This window comes from Rattus norvegicus, chromosome 16 (genome assembly GCF_021556685.1).
Source record: "Rattus norvegicus strain SHRSP/BbbUtx chromosome 16, alternate assembly SHRSP_T2T, whole genome shotgun sequence".
Lineage (NCBI taxonomy): Eukaryota > Metazoa > Chordata > Mammalia > Rodentia > Muridae > Rattus > Rattus norvegicus.
In genome coordinates this window covers 18,187,892-18,210,118 of record NC_141549.1, presented here as the reverse complement: position 1 = coordinate 18,210,118, position 22,227 = coordinate 18,187,892, and the positions used below count along the sequence as shown (strand labels likewise).

Genomic DNA, 22,227 nt, shown 5'->3' with positions numbered 1-22,227 from the left:
GATACTGATATCTTGGAGTGGGACAAAGGTCCTGGTCCTCCATCCTCTTCCTGTTCTGGAGGAAGCTGGCATCCTGGAGAAGGAAACAAAACAATAACTGTCCATGTGATCAGGGTAGGGAGCTTCCTGTTTCTCAGCCTCTCCCAGGCCACCTTTGGCCATTGCAGCCTCAGTAGCCAGTGGCCAGAATGGCCTGAGATATTCTTAGGAGTTCAGACCTTTCCCAAGGTGCCCTGGAGAAGAAGAGAAGAGGGCCGCAGGGCCAATCCCCAGGGTGAGGGAGTTTGGTACTAAGAGAGTCGTGGGAAGAAGGAGAAATCTTAGGATACCACTCAATGCCTCCATAGGGAAGAGAGGGGGCACAGATAAGAGAAATGAATTCAGACAGCGGAGGGAAAAGGAATGCCCGGTAGAGATGGGTGACGGGGAGGAGGAGACAAGTAAACAGTGGGCACTATTGGAGAGGTATTTAAATATTTAAATGTGTCAATCAGTTCAAACGAACCAAAACTCCTACAGGAAAAAACAAAAAACAAGGATACCAAGGTAACAAAAGGCAAGAACTGAGAGCAGGCTGTAGTGACAAGAGTAATGAGTGCCCGGGCCACACGACCCCGAAGCCGGCGAGGGAGGCATCCTCTGCCTGTAAGTGTGCCCCTCTTCCTGCCACACCCAGCCCATGGATCCTGGGAACCCAGGTCTGCTTGGCTCAGAACCTGTTGTGGTACAGGGGAGACCTCCACAGGGAGAGCTGGATGTGATGACCAAGAGCCCGTGTGTGTGTGTGTGTGTGTGTGTGTGTGTGTGTGTGTGTGTACGCACCCGCACATGCACGGGAGTGTCATTCACAGGGGGAGCTGGACCCAGTAGCTGAGAGCTCAGAGGAGGTAGATACCACCAATGGGAGCTTCGAGACTAAACCTGAGCTGCTTCAGGAACATCTTGGTCCTAGCCTGCAGGGCCCTGGGAACCGGTAGGATGCATTTAGTATGTAACCTTGTATTCCAGCCGGGGCCCATACTCAACTGCCTCCAGCTGCTCACCTGCCATAGCTTCCCCTGCCCGCTTCTCTCCTCTTCCTTTTTACCCTCCAGCCATGAAGCTCAGTCCCTGCTCAGCCTTCCTAGGGACCCTGGGGTCAGCCCTCCGCCTCTGCTGAGTCTCAGGTGGCTAGGGTTCCTGATTATCCTCACAGGATCAAGGAGGATTGTGATGTGGGATCCCATGGGGTCCTACCCTTGAGCCCGGAAGAACGGCGCGAGCCTGAGGTGGAAGCCCACCAGGCCCTGCAAGAAGCCCCTCTGGATACTGGCCCTGCTGAGATAACAGCACCCAATGTGTATGAGACCTTGAAGTGCAGGCTGAGCTCCCTGGAGGCAGTTGTAGCTGCCTGGCGCCGCCACTCGCTAAGCTTTTCAAAGCCAGTGGAGGCAGAAGACAGAGACCCGGGAGCTCCGGGGTCTTTTGGTAATGAGGAAGAAGCCTCTGGACCTGGACAGCAGGAGGCAGCGCACTTCATAGAGAGGAACGCCTGGCTCCGGCTGGCCCTGGGCACCCGGGAGGAGGAACTGGCGCGGACTCAGGCTTCACTGCAGGACGCCCAGGCAGAGAATGAGACTCTGCAGAGACAGGTGAGCTGGTGACTGGGAAAGAGGCAGATCCTGCTTTGAGAGTAGACACTGACGTGGGTGGAGCAGTGGCAGATGTGCCAAGGAAGTGACCAATAAAGACAGCGCGGTGAGAGGGGGAGCAAGGGAGACCGGCAGTCTGCACCCCACGATCTTAACACGCAGGAAGCTCAAGAGGGACAATCTCTACTCTGGCGAGCCCTGGCTAAGACCAACGTTCTTCTCAGCTGTAGACTGAGTCCAAGGTTAGCCTGGGTTACAGACCCTGTCTGTGTCAGTTGCACCGCAGACAGACAGACAGACAGACAGACAGACACAAATCTTATCTTGGGGGTGGTGTTTTTTTCCAATTCAAGGTTTCTCTGTGTAACAGAGCCCTGGCTGTCCTGAACTTACTTTGTAGACCAGAATGGCCTCGAAATCACAGAGATCCCCCTGCCTCTGCTTCCCTAGTGCTGGGATTAAAGGTGTGAGCTATGCCAGATTTGTTTTAAGGTTTCTATTGCTGTAATAAAACACCACAATCAAAAGCAATTGGGGAGGAAGAGATTTATTTCATCTTAAAATTCTCAGGCCTCACTCTGTCACTGAGGGAAGCTCAGGCAGGAACTTGAAGGCAGAGGTTATGGAGGTGTGCTGCTTACTGGCTTGCTCTCCATGCCTTGCTCAACCTGCTTTCTTATCTCAGCCTGCCCAGGGATGGCACTACACACAATGGGCTGGCCCCTCCCTCCCCATCAATCGTCAGTCAGGAAAATGTCCACAGGTCCAATTGGGGGAGCATTTTCTCAATTGTGGTCCCTCTTCCAGAATGACTCTAGCTGAAGTCAAGTTCACACGAACCAGCACAACTCCTGAGATCACTGTAGCTGGAACTGAGTGGGAGAGGTGAAGGCACGTGGGGGAAGGTCACAGTACGCAGGGTGCTGAAGGCTGGGCAGGATTTACAACTGTGTTCTTGTGTGTGGTGGGTTCTGAGGGGAACCCTGCTGCAGGTGTTCACTTGCGCCATCTGATGCCTGTGAGAGGAACAGTCTGGCGGTGGACCATAATCCTGAAGGTGGAGGAGGGGCGACAGCAGTGGCTCGGGGCGTTTAGTAGAGGTGACCAAAAAACCTACAGATTATGGGTGACGTTAAACCCAGATGTGATAGGACAAGCCTGTAATGATAAGGACTTCAAAGGCTGAGATGAGAAGATCATAATTTAGTACTAGCTTTGAAAAGATAGGCAATCGTCTCAAAACAGAACAGAGCCCTAGCTGGTTCTGCTAAGAATCCTCGTCAGCCTGTGGGCGTGGCTCAGGGTAGAGTGACAGCGTAGAATACTCCAATGAGGGGCTAGGGGCGTGGCTCAGCGCTTAGCTTTCAGAGGCTTCTCACAATAACAAAAATGAGTTCTCCTGAGTGTGGTGGTGCACACTTGAAATCCCAGCTGCTTGCGAGGCTGAGGTGGGAGACGGCTTGAGTTGGGGCAGTATAAATGACTCCGGGAAACAGTCTCCTAAAAAGTTAGAAAGGAATAAAGTGGAGGGCTAGAGAGTTGGCTCTTCGGTCTAGAGCACTGGCTGCTCTTCCAGAAGATCCAGGTTTGATTCCAAGCATCCATGTGGCAACTCTCTGTAACTCCAGTTCCCAAGGGACCTGACACCTCATACAGACATACAGGGAAAACGCCGATGCAAGTAAAATAATAAAAATAAATCCTAAAAAAATAAAATAAACTCTGCCTCCCCCATCACCCTGCCAGTAGGTGCACTCCCCTGGTTAGGCCTTGAGTGTTGAGAGCTCTGTGGCAGCTGGGAACCGTCCCAGGCCACATTGACGGGGGTTCCGGTTGCTGTAGAGAATTGGTTGAATATGTGAAGTCAAGGCCTGATCCCCTGTCACCGACAGGTACAGGAGCTGGAGGATTCCCTGATGCAGCTGGAGGCCTCCCCGCCTCCCTCCATGCTCAGAGCAGGCCGTAGAAACAGCAACTCCAGCAGTTCTGGGGCAGAAAGGAGACCCTGGGCACCTCAGGTAAGAATAAAGCCTTCTGAGTGAATGTCATGATGATCCCTGCTTTCCCAGTGTGAGGGGCAAATATCAATTTGTGCTTTATGGGATCCCATAATAAAAGACAAAACTTTTCCTGGGGAGACACTACACACATCAACTGACCACAGATAGGGAGCCCATGACACATCAAATACGGACACCACTAAAGTTCAACTTAGTGAACCAATGAGTTTTATTGGAGTTACAAATAGGATTATGGGTACACATTATGGGTATGAATATGGGTACATATAGGATTGTAGTTATGTACATGTTGATGGACAGAAATGATTCAAAGACAGCTGCATCACCAGAGTCTGAGTGACAGCATGAGTGACAACTCACTAAAACTGGGAACCTGGAGCTCACTGCAGGTTGGAAGTTGTCCCTTCTTAGTGACTCTGGTCTAAACCTCCTTCACACAGCTGGTCTTATCTCAGGGTCTTCTTTGCTTGCTTCTTTGTTCACTAATCTCAAAGGGACTTTCCTTATTTTGGCAGGGAGGGGCCTAGTCCAGTTTCTGCTCAGTTTCAGGGACTTCCTGAAACTATTTGGAGTTGTTTACCGTCCTGCTTCAGGAGCTTCTCTGTCAATACAACCTATAATATATGAAAAGAACTAAATAGGACTTGGAGCCATGGCTCAATGGTTAGGGTCCTAGCTGCTTTTATCGAATACGCAGGTTCAATTCTCTGTAGCCACATGGCAGCTCACAATCATCTGTAACTCTTGTTCTAGGAGATCTGATGCCTTCTTCAGGGCTCCACAGGCACTAGGCATGCATGTGCACAGACAGACGTGAAGGCAAACACCCATATACATAAAATTAAAAGAAAAAATAAAAAGCTTAAATTACCAGCTTGGTAGCTCAAAGCAGTCACCCCACAGTCACCCCAATTGCTTAAGAGCCTGACCAGAAGGATCATGACCAGTAAATGTGGTGACACCCTGTCTCCATATTAAAGAAAAAATAAAATCATTGATGAGATGCCTCAGCTTCTTGGGGCAACTGTTGCCAAGTCTGCTGATACAGGTTCAACCCCTGGGTCCCACAAAGTGAAAGGAGAGAACTGACTCCCATATGTTGTCCTCTGACATCCATTCACATGCCATGGTACACACACACACACACACACACACACACACACACACACACAGGCATGCACGCATGCATAATACATTCCACATGTGTATGCAAATACCCTCCCCAAAACAAACCAAAGATGTTGTTGTACCTCAGTGGTGAAACAGATTGGTAATATGATCCAAGGCCCTGATTCCACCCCCAGCCCTGCAAAAAAGGGGAGAAAAACACTTCTGGGGCTTTTGATGTTAGATAAATCAAGTCATGTCTTCCTGGCAGGACTCCCCCATGGCTCACCCCTTTCTCCAACGCCTTCGGAGTGACTCCAGCACCCAGAGCTTTGGGTGCCTTTCCACACAGCGTCCATCCCCAGAGATGTACCTCATGGAAGACCAGATGGGACAGCTCCAGGGGTGAGCAGCTGAATTATAGCTGCTGAGCTTTTAAGGACACAATTTCTCCTGCCACTGGGTTGTGATTGGGAAGGGGAGAAAACAGCTCTGGGTGATTGGAGTGTCACTCACCTTCCCTGTTGCCCACCTTTGGAGGCAGGAACATTGAGAAGTTGAAGTGCTTCAACCGCCTCCTGCTGGCTGTGCTCCAGGGCTACAAGGGCCGCTGTGAGAGCCTCAGCATTAAGCTGGGCAAGAGAGAGGCTGAGGCCACAGCCCTGCACCTGGCTCTACAATATAGGTCTGTGCCTGTTTCCAGTGATGGTGGTTGCTGGGGCTGGGGTGGTGCTGCATGCCAGGATGCCTTATGTACAGAGGGACACAGGACCTTCAGACATTGCCTCACAATGACATGTTACTCTGACCCATAAAGAATGAGGGGTGGGAGGTGTCTTTTGTAGTTTGTTATATATTTATTTGAGACAGGGTTTCACTGTGTAGCCCAGGCTGGCCTGGAACTCTCTATGTACAGCAGGCTGGCCTGGAACTCACAGAGATCTGCCTATCTCTGCCTGGGTTGGGGTTGAATGTTGAAACATTTAGATCCTATCCCACAGCAAGGACTGTGAGGAGGTGTATGAGGTGCTGCTTGCTCTGAAGACAGCTGGTCTAGGAGCTGGAGTTGGAGCTACCAATGGCGACCTGCAGGCTGCTGAGAAGGAGGCCTCTAGGCTGCTGGTGAAGAAGGAAGTAGCCATGGATGTAAAGACACCCCAGCCCAGGTACCCACAGGAAGCACAAGAGTTGCTGGTCCATGAGAGTGATGGGGGGCATGTCCCAAAGCCTGCTGTACATGGGGCATTGGGGTTAGGATCATCATTCACTGCTCAGGGTTGGCTCTGCACTCATCATGTTTGGCTGATACAACGCCTGACTGGAGTCGGTTACTCAGTGGCACCAGGTGTGGTGACAGTCTTTGATCTCAGCACTCAGGAGACAGAGTTAGAGTAGTTCCAGGCTAGCCCACACAGAGTGATCCTGTCTGAAATGAATACAAAAGCAAACACACACATACACAAAGCATCAAGTAATGTAGACCCTAGCTTCAGCCTCTAAAACTGGGTAAAAAAAAATACAGGGGTTGGGGATTTAGCTCAGTGGTAGAGAGCTCGCCTAGCAAGTGCAAGGCCCTGGGTTCGGTCCCCAGCTCCGAAAAAAAGAAGAGAAAAAAATACAGTGAAGAGAAATTTATTAGGTTTATTAGCTCATGATTTCAGAGGTGTCAATCCATCATTGCAGCCAGGAAGTAAAGAGGAGGGGTACAGGAAGTAGACAGGATTTCACATAGCCCCAGAGAAAGATGGCACTCTTGACAAGTTGTGTGAACCTGGGAAGGTTATCAGTATACTTGTAAGGAACATCTATACTAATGGCTGTGAGCTCCTGACTTAGTCTCTGTGCAGAGAGTCCTCAGTGCCAGTGCAGCCTTGGTGCCCAGTTTGAGCTGCGCACACCTCACAAGTAAATTCAAATTCCTCTAGTGGCATTATTACCATCAAGGCTCACCACCTTGCTACGTATCTGAATGTGGCCTTGAACTCCTCCTGCCTCCATCTCCTAAGAGCTGGGCTATTAATATGGTGCCAGGCATGGACCTTCACGCATGCTAGGCAAGTTCTGAGGACTGAGCTGCAAGCACTCTACTGGCTGAGCCCCAGCATCTACCATACTAGAATGCTGGAAGATTATCGGCTGGGTGTAGGTCGTGCTGTGGATGCTGTTGGTAGGCCTCAGGTAGCATAAAAGTGTGGTTCCTTAGGGCTGTGTGTTGGGAACAGCTGGCCTGCCCCCTGTCTCTTATAGTCCAGAGGGCAGTAGTGTGGACAAGCCTACACCAGAGGAACTGGCTGCTCAGCTCCACGGCTATGTCCAGCATCTCCGAGAACGCTGGGCTCTGCTGAAGATCCCCCCAGTACTTGATCCTGCCACTGCACCCAAGCCCACTATGCCCCATGCAGAAGCAACAGTGCAGACCATTCTGGAGATACAGCCCGGGCCCACCTTGCCTCAGCTGGAGAAGTCTCAGATCCAGCAGGACCTAGCGGCTACTCGGGTAGGAATGTGCTGAGATAGTCACAACACATCCTCGATGATGTCATTGGAGCCCAGGGGCAAGCAGGGTCTCCCTTAGGTGGGGAGCTGATCTCTTGTATGAAGGGGAGTTGAAGGTGAGGTTTTAAGGAGTGCATAGGAGTCTGTCCCCCTGGTTAGGTTTTCCATAAGACTCTGTAAGTTCCCTTGGCTTGCTATGATGAAATCCCTGACAGGAACAATTTCAGGAAGGAAGGTTTGTTCCTGCTTGGCTGACCGTTCCAGGGTGTGGTCTGCCATGAGTGCCAGAGCCTGAGGCAACTGTCACATTGCCTCTGCGGTTAGAAAGCACAGAGAGACATATGCTGCAGCTCACCTCTTACTCAGTCCAGGCTCCCAACCCAGGCCCCCAGCCCAGGGAATATGGGTGTCTTCACCTCTGTTACCCTAATTTAGATACCCCCTCATAGACATATCCACAGGGTTGGAGATTTTAGATCCTGTCAGGTTGAAAGTCGAGATTAACTGCTTTCCCAACATTCTCTTCCTGTGGGAGGTGTTGGGCTGCGGCCAGGGCGAGTTCCTGGGGCTAGTGGCAAGGTGGCTCAGTAGTGCAGCTCTTGCCTACCACATATGTGCACTCCCTTCCTCTCCCATACCCCAGCACAAGAGGATCATGACTCCTAGACTGAGCTCCACAGTGAGACCAGGTCCCAAAAATGTATAATAATCAATGTTGAAAAAAAATACAAGAATTGGGCTGGAGAGTAGGCTCGGTGCTTAGGAGGGCAGGCTGCTCTTGCAGAGGATCGGGTTCAGATGCAGCACCCACATGGTGGCAGGTCCAGAGGTTCTGTCGCCCTCTTTTGGCCTCTTCCAGAACTGCACTCATGTTTCAAACTCACATATATGGGATTTCTGTAACCCTGGCTGGCTAAACAGCTCTATGTAGATCAAAGCTGGTCTTGAATTCACAGAGATTCACCTGTCTTTGCATCCAGTGCTGGGAGTATGATCTGCACTATTATCCGTATCGTAAATTAAATTAAAAAAAAAGTGAGGTCTGAGAAATTCTAGAAGCTTCCGCAAATGTTTTTCTCCTCTGTAGCTTTTACAAGAGGAAGGCCATGACGTTGGTAAGAGATTTTGCCAGACTTCTGGGGTACTCGCGAAGGCCTCAGTTTCCCCAGCAGCTAACTCTAGACCCCTCTGCTCTGTAGGACGGTCTGGCTGACCTGGTGCTGCGGCTGCAGCTAGCACAGCGAGAGAAGCGCGGGCTGGAGCTTCGGGAGGCGGCTCTGCGGGCCCAGGGCCCTGCTCTCCGACTGCTCCTGCAGCAGCTTCGCTGGGAGCAGGCTCATCTCATGGGCGATGGCAGCAGCGGAGGCAGCAGCGAGGACCCGAGCAGCGAGGAGGAGGCTGGGGAGGACAGACAGCAGCACTACCAGGTACAGCTCCTGCCATCACGGTACCTGCGAATATCTGCTATCCAGCCCAAAGAACGCATTGTCAAGGCGCTTCTGGCCGAACCTGCCTGGTTCAATCCCAGGAGTATAGACGGTGCTGGAGCCGTGGCTCAGCGGGTAAAAGCCCTGGTTGCTTTTGCTGAGGACAAAGGTTCGAGCCCCAGCCTCTCTCAGTGTTTCAACACCATCACTCCAGCTCTAGAGGCTCTGATTCCCTGTTCTGACTTCTGTGGGCTCTGCACGCACACGCTTGCAAACACCTATACACGGAAAATAAAAATAAATTAATCTTTTTTTTTTTTTTTGGTTTTTTTTTTCGGAGCTGGGGACCGAACCCAGGGCCTTGCGCTTCCTAGGCAAGCGCTCTACCACTGAGCTAAATCCCCAACCCAATAAATTAATCTTTAAAGGTAACAAAAAATATTTAGAAGTCAGGAGAGAAGGGTTACTGGAATTCTTGGGGCGCCTCAACAGAGCTGGAGAATTAGGGTCCCTTTGAGGGTTCTTAGCTTCATTAGTAAAATGTAGCCAACAGAAGCTCAATTTATTAGAACTTGAAAAGAGAACCCCAGGCCGGGCAAGCTAAAGGAAAAGGGTGATGGGGTGGGGGTCGTGGAGGTCAACCCGAGCTGGGGGACACTTTCATTAGTGAGGGGCTTAAAGTGTAGTGATGTTCTAACAGCACCCAAAGGAAAAAGAAAACAGCTGGGCCTGTTTGAATCAGGCCTCAGAAAGGTGGAGACCCCAGATTTTATGGAGACAATGGCATGTGTCCTGTTCTTTACACAAAGAGTGAAAAGCAGACCAACGCCAGTAAGTTGTCTTCTGACCTCCTGTGCAACAGCGGCACATGCGCAACGCACACACAATATTAAATAGATGGCCCCCAGCCATGCCACAGCTTTCAATTCCAGCACTCAGGAGGCAGAGGTAGTCAGATCTCAGTTCTAACCCAGCCTGGTCTACAGAGCAAGTTCCACAGGACAGCCAGGACCACACGGAGAGACCCTGCCTCAAATAAAATGAAACTAAACTAAATTCTAGCTGGGATCTGGGCACCTTCCATATCCAACTTGGGGTGAGCACAGCATGTTCTCTCCTGTCCCCTCCCTTAGGGTCCTCCTGCTCTCCTGGGTGGTCAGATGGGCAAAGTGTGGGACTCTGAGACCGTATCCCAGGAACTGTCAGCATCTCTGACCCGGTGAGTACCAGGGCCTGGTGGGGTTGGGGTGGATGCGTAAGGGGGTGTGGTTGGAAGCACTGTATACAGCAGGCACCAAAGTGTATGGGGTCTGCAGGTGTGTGAGGTCAGGGACAGGGTTGAGAGTGGCTGAGATGGCCTCTCTTGCACTGTTTCAGGGCAGTGGACCTGCGGGCGCAGCTGCAGTCCCTGCGGCGGCAGCTGGAACAGATGGCTCAGAAGGGCCGAACCAGAGGAGCTCAGAGTGCTGAGCTGAACAGAGAGCTGTGCAAGGCTCACAGGTGGGACTCAGCGCGGCTCTCCCTGGGCCTTGATTTCTCTGATTCTAAGAGAAGCAACGGACAAGCCCACAGGTCCTAGTTTTTGTCCAGCTAGGTCTTTGTCCTAGCTCAACCAGGGATCTCCCATCTCCTCCTGCTTGCAGCGCTCTGGCTTTGGCCTTCAGAGAAGCCCACCGGAAGCAGGAAGAGCAATGCCGGAAGTTGGAGCAGCAGATGGCTCGGATGCAGGCTCAGCAGGCAGAGGAGTTGGCAGTGCTGACAGCTACCGCCAGGGCCCTGGGGGATCCTGGGGCACCCCAGCCAGTCCAGACCTTCCTGTAGGGCCGGGACCAAGCTTGCATGTGACCCACGGGGTGGTGGAAGTGTCACAATGTTCTGTGGTGGACAGGGAGGCAGAGGGCCCAGCGACTAAGAGCAGGGTCTGCTCTTGCGGGGACATGGGTTTAATTGCTAGCTAGCCTCAGCAGCCATGGCGCCTGTGACTCCAAGTCAAGGAGATCTGTCGCCCCCTTCTGGCCTCTGCAGGCTCTGCATTAATATTCACACACCCTCCTCACAAATGTAATTAAACGAAATAACATACAAACCTGTCTTTTGTCCCTGGCAGCTGGAGCTTCTCTTCAAGAGGAGACTGGCGGGGGGGTGGGGGGGGGTGGGGGTGTGGGGGTGGGGGTGGGGTTAGGCTTAGCTTAAGGGTGTGGATGAGAAGCTTGTTCCCAGGAAGAGGAACCCCAGGCTGCTTTGGAAGTTGCATTTACAGGAAGTAGAGGGCTGGTGGTTGCTCAGCCTTAGGGCACCTGGTGAGCATGCTTGAAGCCCTCAGAGCCGCCTCTGTGTGCCCATCCCACCCGCCTGTGCTAAGGAGGCCTGTGTTGGTCCCGGCCCTTACTGAATATGTGGGAGTCTTCTGCAAAACAGGGGGGAAACAAAGGCCTTGGTGGGTGGAGTGTAGGCCTAGCATGCACAAGGTCCTGAGTTCCAAACCCAGTGCCACATGCAACAGGAAGTCTGTGCCCACTCGTGATGCCAGCATTCAGAGTCTAAGGCTATCCTTGGCTATATAGTGTGTTTAAGGCCAGCCTGGACTACTTGAGACAGTAGCAAAGAACAAAATGAATGTGGGGGTGGAGACCAGGCTCAATGGTAAGGAGCACTGGCTGCTCTTGCAGAGGACCTGGGATTCAGTTCCCAGCACCCACGTGGTGGCTCACAACTGTCTGTAACTGCAGTTACAGGGGTCCAGTGCCCTTTTCTGAGCTCTGTGGACGTCAGGCAGATACATAGTGCACAGACACAAATGTAGACACACACACACACATACACCTGAATATAAAAACAAAAAGTGAATGGATGAATAAATGAGATAAAAAAGTGACAAGAGAGGTGGCTGACTGGGCAAGAGTGCTTGTGACCAAGTGGCAATGTGAGAGGTCTGCCTTCAATTCCCAGGTCCCACGCAAAGGTAGAATGAAGGTAGATGACAAAGTTGTCCTCTTTGTTGTTGATAAATTGAGGGGCAGGACAGATATCTCGGCAGTAAAGAGCACTTACTGCTCTCCAAGAGGACCAGAGTTCAGTTCCCAGCACCCATAATAGCTGCTCACAACCCCCTGAAACTCCAGTTCTAGGGGGTCTAATGCCTCTGGCCTCCCAGGGCTCACACACAGATACACATAATTGAAAATAGTAAGAATAAAATAAAACTTGATGTCCTGCTATGGTAGAGAGCCTCTGAGTGGGGATACCTGGAACAAGCCCCAAGAGGGCTCCCCAGGAGAGAAAGCACTGTGTGACTGTGTGTGTCTGAGTGGCTGTGTGGACTGGCAGCAGTTGACTGAATGGCCACACCCTTTGCTTGGGTGGGGGCTGGGCTGAGGTTCTCTCCCGTCTCCTGACTGAAACTGTAGAGCAGGACTGGCCTGCGGGCCACACCAGTAGAGCTGTCTGTCCAGGGGAGTGGGGGTGGGGAGGGCTGCCACAGTACCTCAGGCAGTAGAGGCTGGAGCACCCCTGGGGTTGAGGACCTGTTTGTCCCACACTCTCTGGGGGGCTTTGAGGGACCAGGCCAAGTGAGGCAGGCTACCTTGCTGGTGTGTGTGGGGCTGGGGATGAAGGAGGATCGCTTTCTTCTTTCACACCCTACAAATCTTCAGGATCCTGTCACACAGTGCCCAGAGCCGAAGGCAGGCAAGCACCTTAGCCCGTCTGGCTGGCCCAGGCCTTTTTAAGATTTAACCACCAGATCGTTAGTGGTCAGCCAAGGTCACCTGCTGGGGGTGGGGGGTGTGCAGGACTGGTTCCCAGGCAGCTCCGACAGTATCTGGCTTTTCCCACGGGCATCCCAGCGGCAGATGGGCCCAGTGTCTTTGTCCCTAGGTCCTCCGCAACCACGGGTCAAATGTCACCTCGGGGCCACGGGCAGGGGTTATGGGGGCGGGGCAAGGCCCGGTCCATCCGGTTGGGCCCCAAGGGTGAGGGGGGCTAAGAGTTGGGGGCCTACTGGGACAGGGCTGGACCTCTCTGGAACTCACTTTCTCCCATCCCAAACTCTTCCCTTTGGGTCTGTCACTTAGAAGTCTCCCAAAATCCTTGTTTATTTGAACTTCTGTGATGCAGCCCCCTCTTCCAGAGCCTTCTTTCCTCCTAAGCCCTCCTTCCCTCCCTCCACCCTTTCAATCCTTTCCTGAGATACTGGCACCAAGGATTTGAGAATAGTTCAATCTAGGACTGTCCTCATCCCAAATTATCAACTCTGACCCCTAAACTGATTTATCTTCTGGGCCACCCAGGCTTTGTCACTAAAGCAGAGTACATTCTGGGAAGTCCCTGCTCCAATCTGATCCTAGTCTTTCCTGCTTTCTGTATTTGGATTTTCACATGGTGTCCAGGCAGATTGTTTTGCTTAGGTCCAAAGGCACAGGGCTGGGTGTACCTGGCTAGCAGAAACCTGACCTTCAGTTCCTTTACGTGCCCTCATGTGAGGGCTCATCTAGGGTCATTTTCACAAGACCCTTGATAGGGCACAGAAGAGAGGGCACCCTGTCCAGGTTGGCTAAGTGCCCTGGTGTCTATACTGGACCCAGGCCTGCACAGGAGACAGAACAGGCCTAGCGGCCAGAACTGTGACTCAGGGGTGAAAGGTCACCCCAAGAGGGACTTTTCCGGCCGGTTAACTGGTTAAACGTTAACAGACCAGAGTCAGGCCTCAACTTCCAACTAGGCCTCAAATGTGAAAGGAGCTTAATAAATGCGTGCCCTGGAGGGCCCTGCATACAAAGGGTGCTTAATAAATGCTTGCTTCAGTAGAATTGGAGGGGGGTAGGGGCGTGGCGGCAGCTGGGAGACTCTGAGCGTGGGAGGGGGGCACATCTGTGGCCCAGCCGGTCACGAGGCCAAGCCCTTTCTGTGAAGGGAAAAAAAAAGAAAGAAAAGGAAATGAAGGGGGACCCGGGACAACAGCCCCGGGCTAGCACGCCTTCCGGCCGGCCGGAGGGTCGACCGACGCGCTGCCTCTCCCACCCTTGAAGCCTGAAAGAAGAGAGGGGGACCCCCTGACCTCACAGCGCGGGCCCCCCCAGCCCCAGACTCCGGACACCAGGTGTTCACCGGAGCGGAGCGCGAGGCGGGGGCGGGGCGGGCCGCGGAGACTTTGAGGAAGGGGGGGCCGCTCCAGCTGGCAGCCGAGCAGAGCAATGCGGGGCGCGCGCGTGTGCGGCGGGGGCGTGCCCGGGTGCAGATGTCCCCGGGGGGCGCGGCTGCCGGGAGCCGCGCGGAGCTCCCCGATGCCCCAGACAGGGCGCGCAGGGGTTAAGGCTGCGCGGCCGCGTGGGGGAGGGTCAGCTGCGCGCCCCGCCCCGCCCTCTCGCCGGCCCACGGCTCCGGGCGGCGCGCGGCTACCCCATGCCCTTATAAGGGCGGCCGTCGCCGGGGCAACGAGCGCCCGCCCCCGGCCGCGCCGCGCGCCCCCGCCCCGCCCCCGCCGGCGCCGATGGAACGCGGGTGTCAGACCGGCCGCAGCGCGGGGCCGGCGGCGAGCGCCAGGGCGAGGCCGAGGCTCGGGCCCAGGCGCAGGCCCAGGCCGGCCGCGAGCGCGCTCGGCCGGGAGAGGATCCGGAGAAGGCCGCGGGCCGCACTCTCCACTCAGCTCTATCGGCCGGACCTCTGCGATTGCGGCCGGGAGCGCGCGGCGTGCGGGACTCCTGGTCTCCGGCGCGCGCTCCCGCCGCCCCTCCCCCCTCGCCGCGCAACTTGCGGCCAAAGTTTCCCCCCGGGTTCGGGGGCGCCCGCGCGCGCTTGGATGGCGAGTCACTAAGTTGGCCTGGGCGGCGGGGCCGGGCCATGGCCCGCGCGACGCCACCGGGTCCCCAGGACTCCGGACCACGGGACCCGGGCGCCCCAGACTCGCGCCTCTAGCGCGCCCCCGTCGGCTGCGGGCACGCGTGGGAAAGTTGGCCTGGAACCGGCCCGACCAGTTCCTGCCTGGCGCGCGGACCGGCCGCAGGAAGTTGCCGCAAAACTTTTTTTGGGGGGGTGCGACCGGAGCCCCCCGAGCGCGCGGGCTGCATGCGCCCGGGATAGCCGGGTTCCCCTCGGGTCGCCAGGCGTGCCCAGAGGGGACGGACTCGTCCCGGGGCGCCCCGGCCCCGCTGTCCCCGGGGCTATGGCCATGGTGACCGGTGGCTGGGGCGGCCCCGGAGGCGACACGAACGGCGTGGACAAGGCAGGTGGGAGCTACCCACGCGCGACCGAGGACGACTCGGCCTCGCCTCCCGGGGCGACTAGCGACGCGGAGCCGGGTGACGAGGAGCGTCCGGGGCTGCAGGTGGACTGCGTGGTGTGCGGGGACAAGTCCAGCGGCAAGCACTACGGCGTGTTCACCTGCGAGGGCTGCAAGAGTTTCTTCAAGCGCAGCATCCGCCGCAATCTCAGCTACACCTGCCGGTGAGCTCCACGCGCGGCCACCGTGCCGGCCCGGACCTACTCGGTCACCTTGGGCCTGGCGCTGACCTTCCCCGCACCCGCATTCCCGCTCCAGGCCACAAGCTCGGCCTCAGTCCTGATCCGGTATACAGTTGGCGATGCATGAGTGCAGGTGCCCCCACCCCCGCAGGTGGTCTTGCTCTTGTCCTCCTGCTCAGGAGAGAGCTGGTTCTGTTAGGCGGGGAGGGCTCGGGGGTGCTGTCAGGAATGGGGACCCTCCTTCCAGCCTCCAGAGCCCCCTTTCTCGTGGGAGCCCGTCACGCGTGGTGCCCCGCGGGAATCAGACGTGCAAGTCGCACCGCGGGGCTGGCGGCGTCCAGGGGCCATTGTCTGCGGCCGCGCGGATCGATCCGGCGCGCCCTTGGGTCAAATATCACTTCCAAAGTCGCCCTGGCATGGGCAGCTGGAGGGACTCCCGGTGGGTGGCTCGGGATAGCTGCCTTCGCCGGAAGCGGGGGGCTGCATGCACGAGGGTCTGTGCCTGTCCATCAGAGGGGTACCCCTTAGGCTCTGGGTCACCGGAAGCTGCCGCCGGAGGGCCAGCAAGGCCACCGGAATTGACCGCACCCCCCACTCCTCGGTTGGTTCAGCCTTGGGGCTCCGGGATGAGTCCTTAAACTTTTCGGGGCTATTCTAATGAGTGAAGGGCCGTCTGCTGGGGACCCCTCTGCAGGGCTGTGCAGGGCGTGGTCTTGCCTACTGGCTGCCTCCGGGGACCGAAAGCCCCTTGAAAAACAGGTTAACTGTCCAGGTTAGGGGTTGTAGAGCACTTTCTATCTACGCATGCAAATGCTGGGCTCTGCATCCCCCCTACCCCCGAGCGTGCAGGGCCTCAGAACAACGCAGGCAGCCCGGTTTCCCAGTTACTCAGAGCTCCAGAGAAGTTGTAGGGTCATGAGAAGGGTCCTGTCCCACTGGACTTATCAGGTGGGGCTGTGGGTGCTGGTGAGGGGCTGGGTGTGGAGTTGGATCCCCTCCCAGAGGTAGATGCTAGTGGCAGGTCAGGTGGGGTCCACCATGTTAGAGTTTGGACTTGGTGGGACCTGCCTTGCTCCCCTCCTCCAGCTGTAACTGGGCCACCAGACTTTGGCCTCATTCTTGCGTCTGGAATGAGTTGCTGGGTCTGGCTGGGTCTTTGGGGAGAGTGAAGGGGACTGGGGCAGGCTCAGGGTCCTACCTGCTCTCTGGGTTCCTCAGGACCTATGCTGTGAGATCTCTTGTGGTTGGTCTCCCTCTCTGAACCTTAGTGGACCAGCAGCTATCTGGGGTTGGGGGGCACTTCAGGAAGTGGCCTCAAAGCCCTGGGGTAGGGGAGGCAGAGGAGGAACCCTCCCCCCACGCTGTCAGGTGAGCCCACCCAGGCACAGCAGAGGCACACGGCATGAAGTGCTGGGTTGAGGGTAGCAGGAGCCGTGGGCAGTGTGTGAGCATGGTATGGTCACATTGGATTGGGAAGCTAGCCACTGTGAGTTACACACAGTCCCAGCTACTCAGAAGGCTGAGGGTAGCCTGGGCAGCCTAGTGAGGGGACAGTGCCCACTACCCCCATCCCCAAACACAGAAATGGGAACAGCCATTGTAAGGAGCATAGCACAGAAGAACTTAGAGTTTTATAGGTTTTAGTCTGTCCTAACCACACAGTGGAGATGGCAAAACCTTCCCTGAGCAGAGCCCGCCCGCCCGCCTAGGGTCTGGCCAGTTCCGCCTGGCCGCCCTGATCCCCATCACCGCTTGGCTGCTGGCTTTGTTCTGGCTTAGCTTGAGTTCTCTCTGCCCTAGCTGGGCCCCTTCCTGGGGGCCTCTAAAAGTCACAGGGGCTGGAGCTGTCCTGGAGCCCCCAGGACCTCTCAGCTCAGTGGCTCTTTATGGGGCAGCAGCCCAAGGGTGATACGGGAGCAGGCTGGGAGGAGAGGCCAGCACCTAGAGCTTGATTTCCACCTCTCATCTCCGTGTCTGGGTGCTTTTTGGCACCCAGATTGGACACTCTTCGAGGGCTGTCCAGAGGAAGAGTCTTGGGCTTATGGAGACATGGGTGTCAGGCTGGTGTTCTCAGGAGAAAGGTGCTGTCTGTTCCTTCTCACCGTAGGCTGTACGGTTGAACCAGCGCAGTACTGTAACTCCATTCATGGTTGGCACTTGGCATGATGGTGACCGAGTAAAAGGAATAGGATTCGGTTTCCATCCTTTTGTGTTTCAAACTGGTTCCATTGTATCCTCTGCCAGAAAATGCTTTTCCATCTGCCCCCTCGGGGAACTTCTGCGCATCCTTTAAAACCCATTCTAAAGGGCTCCCCTTGTGTGCTGTCCTTCACCCATTATGATCAGATTGCCCCTTCTGAGTTGGGGAACTGAGTTCCTATAGTGCTTTTGGGGTTACCATCCCAGGCCAGGGAGCCCCCACTGGTGTTTCACAGGGGTTTGCAGGCACATCACTGGGAACCCTGGCCTGTGTCTCCAGGTCCAACCGTGACTGTCAGATTGATCAGCATCACCGGAACCAGTGTCAGTACTGTCGCCTCAAGAAGTGCTTCCGGGTGGGCATGCGCAAGGAGGGTGAGTAGCCATGAGGACATGGCCATATCGAGGCCCGAGTTGGGGATCTGAGGGGGGGCAACTAGGATCCCAGATGCCTGGTGTGGGGTTCAGCCACTCAGCTCTTTCCCTAGGCCTTGCCTGACCTCTGACCTCAAAGGGCAGCTCCTTACCCTTTCTCCCTGACCACCTCCCCCTTTTTGAACTGGGAATATTATTTTTTACTTTTAAAATTTGTTTACTCTCTGCTCTGTGTGTTTGCTAAAGGCGGGGTTCAGCCAGTTTATAGCCAAAGGCTGCCAAAGTGAGGCTCAGTTGGCTGTCCCTGCCCGTGAGACCTGGGTGGACAGACACACTGTACAGCTAGGTCTCAGATCCTGTTAGGTGCTCTCAGAATTCAAGTGCAATCTAGAGGCAGCCACTCAGAGCCCTAAGGGTTGGGAGCCTGGGATGGTGCAGAAGGGGAGGCTGCTTGAGCTTCCCAGTCCAGCCCGGGGCATGGGCCAGCCTGGGACATCATGTAACATGCTTCTGAGAACCTGACAGTGGCCGTTGTGAATTGTTGGCTTCACACCTGACAGTCAGGCATAATGGTGCAGGCTTGTCGTCCCAGCATCTGTGAGGCTGAGGCAGGAGGATTTCCAATCTGAAGTCAGCTTGGGCTGCATAGCAAAACCTGGTTAGAAAAAACATGCATTGGGCACATACAAAACAAACAAGCGTCAGCCTTCTCTAATGATTCTTTAGTCCCTTTAAGTTGGAGGTGACTCCTGCTCTGTCCTTGCCCAGAATGAATTTGCCTCGACCTGTCTGTCAGATGGAAAGTCCTGATAGGTCTCTCTCTAGTCAGAGCCTGTGATCGCTGGGACTCTTGCTTCTAGTGCCGTCCTGCCTCAGGGCCTTTGCATAGCTGTTCCTCCTTCCAAACGTGGCCTGGCACCTCCCTCACCTTGATTGTTAGTTCCTCCAGGTCCCCTGCTTGTTGAACCCCCAGTCCTTGTTGCTCTGAAACTAACAGGGATCGTGTGTCCATCTCCAGGGCCTGCTGCAGGGTGTGGTACTTAGCAGGAGTGAGCAAATGGTTTTCAGCTGGAGTCACCCACCCAGCCAGCCTTTCACACCTGACAGGCATATTGAAAGCAGAATCACTCAGGTAGCTTAGTGGCCTTCCACCTTTGACACAGGAGGAAACAGGCAGAGAGCACATAGGTGAGAAGTGTGCTGAGCTGAATTCCAGCCGTCTAGACTGGATAGAAGAGGAGGAGGAGGGGAGAGGGGAGGAGCAAGATTTGGAGATGTGGAACATTCTGGGCAAAGGCCCTGGAGTAGGACCAGGGCTGGATGAGGCAGCAATAGTGAGGGTGGGGTTCCCGACCTGTGAGCAAAGAGAGCATCTTGGGAGCATTTGGGGTCCAATCCGGCTCCAGCTGACAGGTGGTCCCCAGCTTCTCTGTTTGGCCTGGGTTCCTCCTGTGCCCCCCTGCATCCCTGGTTCTGGCTCTTCCTGGGCTGACCTAGAGTTCACCCACCAGTGAGACAGGTGTCGCTCATTAAAGCTCGTTCATTAGACGCCTCCTGGCTCCCTGCCCAGGCTGCCTTCCCCATGCTAAAATGCCTCGGGGAGCCAACCTGTGCTCCGTGCCTCAGTGCCTCAGTTTACTTTCACTCCATTTGTGACAGAGGACTCAGATAAGCATTTGGACTTTTTTTTTTTTTCCAGTTAGTTTTTGAAACAGTTGGAGCCCATTCTGGCCTCAAACTTAGTTTATGCTGAGTTGGCCTTGAGCTCCTGACCTTCCTGCCTCCACTCCCCAGGGCTGGGATGGCAGGTACGCACCACTTGCTAACAATGGCAGCTCCTGCTCTTGGGGACCACTACCATACCGCATTAACGATGTGGTCCCTCTGGGAAGAATTGCAAGTAGCAGGAGAGGTCAGGGACAGAACTGGAGTTCTCGGTGATTGACAGATGTGGCCTTAACGTTGCAAGAGGAGGAGGTGCAGCTGGTGGGGATGCTGAGGTGGCCGCCAGACACTGCTAGTGCCCAGTGCGTGCAGGGTCACTTGTGCGGCCACGCGGGGTGGAGGTGGCCCTCCCGCGCTGTCGTCTGACGCGCCCGTTTCCTTCTGCAGCGGTGCAGCGCGGCCGCATCCCGCACGCTCTCCCGGGTCCCGCGGCCTGCAGCCCTCCGGGCGCGGCGGGAGTCGAGCCGTTCGCGGGGCCGCCGGTGTCCGAGCTGATCGCGCAGCTGCTGCGCGCTGAGCCCTACCCCGCGGCTGGGCGCTTTGGTGGCGGCGGCGCCGTGCTGGGCATCGACAACGTGTGCGAGCTGGCGGCGCGCCTACTGTTCAGCACGGTCGAGTGGGCCCGCCACGCGCCCTTCTTCCCGGAGCTGCCGGCCGCCGACCAGGTGGCGCTGCTGCGGCTCAGCTGGAGCGAGCTGTTCGTGCTGAACGCGGCGCAGGCGGCGCTACCGCTGCACACGGCACCGCTGCTGGCTGCCGCGGGGCTGCACGCCGCGCCCATGGCTGCGGAGCGCGCGGTGGCCTTCATGGACCAGGTGCGTGCCTTCCAGGAGCAGGTGGACAAGCTGGGCCGCCTGCAGGTGGATGCTGCCGAGTACGGCTGCCTCAAGGCCATCGCGCTCTTCACGCCTGGTGAGCCGCCCCGCCCTATCAGAGCCCCCATCTATACATAGGCCACGCCCTAAGCAGCCCTTTCCTGGGGACAAACCATGCCTCTAAGTAGACTCCACTCTGCCACATACCCCGCTCCCAACTGGACTCAAGGCCACGCCTCAGCATTGATGCCAGGCAACCGGGCCATACCCTCCCCTCTCTAGCCAACTTGGGCTACTCCCCAGCCAGACTGAGAGGACATTGCCTCAGGCCACACCCTTTTGATCCCTGATGACGCCACCGCTGCACCTGGCCTGGCTTGCTGCGCTCTGGCCTAACACTACCCCCAGGCCCCTACTCAGACAAGGCCATACACCTCATCCCCAGTTCCTGACACTGCTCCAGGCCACATACCAAAGCTGCAGGAGACCATACTCTGCATCCTACTCATGATATTGCCCCATCATGCTCTCAGGCTGATCTAGACAGTACCCTACTGGACTGTGAAACACTCTGGAAGATACAACTCAGGCAAACTCTAGGCCATGCTATTAATGCTACTCTCTACTCATAGGGCAGACCTCTGAGCTCCTGCCTCTGTTCTGGGGCCATATCCCACAGGGCCACTCTGCCTCTTGTGCCATGCCACTTGGGTGAGGACACAGATAATGACCCTAAGTTTTATCCCTGGCCATACCTCAGGTACCTTTGGTGTGGTAGGGGAGGACAGTGCAACATTTTAGAAACCCTGAGGTGTGAGCTGAAGCAAGGGACCAGCGAGTTCTAGGATTGTATGGAATACAGATCCAGACCTTGTCTAATTCCCTTCTGAGAGAGCAAAAGGGGTATCTGGGCACTGCTACAGAGCGAGGCCTTTTGGTGGCCAAGGGAGAACCTGGCCTGGAGGCTATTCCCACAAAGTGGTGCATAGCGGTAATGCCCCTCCTACAGGGAGCCTGAGCCTGTTCCATGGTTTACATGGCTAGTCTGTGGTGGACACTCACTTACATACTCCCATACATGCCCTGGGGTCATCCCTCTGCTACGCCTGCCTCTGGTGGCATCCTTACCCCTCTCACCCTACTTCCCCAACCGTGACTGCCTTTGTCATCCCTATTTCCTGCAGATGCCTGTGGCCTTTCTGACCCAGCCCATGTTGAGAGCCTGCAGGAGAAGGCACAGGTGGCCCTCACCGAGTATGTCCGTGCCCAGTACCCATCACAGCCCCAGCGCTTTGGACGCCTGCTGCTGCGGCTGCCGGCCCTGCGTGCTGTGCCTGCATCCCTCATCTCCCAGCTTTTCTTCATGCGCCTGGTGGGCAAGACACCCATCGAGACGCTCATCCGGGACATGCTTCTGTCAGGGAGCACCTTTAACTGGCCCTATGGCTCGGGCTAGTGATGGTCCTTTCCAGGACACATGGAAGCTGGGGCCTTGTAGGGACCATGGGGACCAGGGCCCCAGCTTCTCTTCTGAGACTGACTTCTTTTTTTAAAGACTGTGAAATGTTTGGTTTGGTTTGTTTTTTAAATAATCATGAAACCAAAAAGATTCGGATCTCCCAGGCTCCAGCTTTGTCCTGGCAGCCCTTCGGCAGGGTGGGGCTGAGGGTCTGGAGCCAGCATGCTAGTGCCTCTGGTCCTGGGTATCTGGAAGGGCCACTGCAGCTGGGCAGGGGTGCTATGGGCCAGGAGGGTCCCCTGGACACATGGCCCATGGAGGGAACCATGAAATCATGGCCAACAATAAAGATATTCCCATCCTTGGTCAGCCTCTGCTTTCTTCTGCAGTGCTGGGGAACTAACCCCAGGGTCTAGCCTGTGCTCTGTAGGTCCCAGTGGGGTGGGAGTCTCAACTACTGTGGAGGAATAAGACTCCAAAACAGCTTTGCAGTGGCTAGATCAAGCCACACTT

General features: G+C 55.6%; 3 protein-coding genes across 9 annotated transcripts; 2 read left to right on the top strand and 1 right to left on the bottom strand.

Moving 5' to 3' along the window:
* The first annotated feature begins 171 nt into the window (after positions 1–171).
* On the top strand, positions 172–10,768 carry Ushbp1 (USH1 protein network component harmonin binding protein 1). Of its 6 annotated transcripts, none has more exons than XM_087587713.1 (13): positions 172–274; positions 520–645; positions 852–987; positions 1,196–1,631; positions 3,524–3,649; positions 5,031–5,164; positions 5,304–5,444; positions 5,761–5,925; positions 7,007–7,256; positions 8,455–8,682; positions 9,816–9,901; positions 10,060–10,182; positions 10,326–10,768. In XM_087587713.1, exons 5-13 carry the CDS (start codon positions 3,548–3,550, stop codon positions 10,501–10,503), a joined length of 1,407 nt encoding a protein of 468 aa, XP_087443839.1. In that variant the 5' UTR covers positions 172–274; positions 520–645; positions 852–987; positions 1,196–1,631; positions 3,524–3,547; the 3' UTR covers positions 10,504–10,768. The 6 variants fall into 6 exon arrangements, 4 of the variants coding, with proteins under 4 accessions (XP_087443839.1, XP_087443838.1, XP_087443840.1 ...); NM_001033687.1 differs by having other exon boundaries at positions 184–274; positions 852–973; XR_015639329.1 differs by lacking the exon at positions 7,007–7,256 and having other exon boundaries at positions 852–973.
* Positions 6,376–14,522, bottom strand: LOC148000423 (uncharacterized). The gene is made up of 4 exons (XM_087589575.1): positions 14,191–14,522; positions 13,739–14,087; positions 10,770–12,261; positions 6,376–8,960 (listed from the first exon to the last, which is right to left on the bottom strand). Exons 1-3 carry the CDS (start codon positions 14,520–14,522, stop codon positions 11,320–11,322), a joined length of 1,623 nt encoding a protein of 540 aa, XP_087445701.1. The 3' UTR covers positions 6,376–8,960; positions 10,770–11,319.
* Positions 14,170–22,078, top strand: Nr2f6 (nuclear receptor subfamily 2, group F, member 6). Of its 2 annotated transcripts, XM_087587471.1 has the most exons (5): positions 14,170–15,123; positions 17,621–17,715; positions 19,828–20,352; positions 21,440–21,608; positions 21,778–22,078. In XM_087587471.1, exons 1-5 carry the CDS (start codon positions 14,843–14,845, stop codon positions 21,806–21,808), a joined length of 1,101 nt encoding a protein of 366 aa, XP_087443597.1. In that variant the 5' UTR covers positions 14,170–14,842; the 3' UTR covers positions 21,809–22,078.
* Positions 22,079–22,227: the final 149 nt, after the last annotated feature.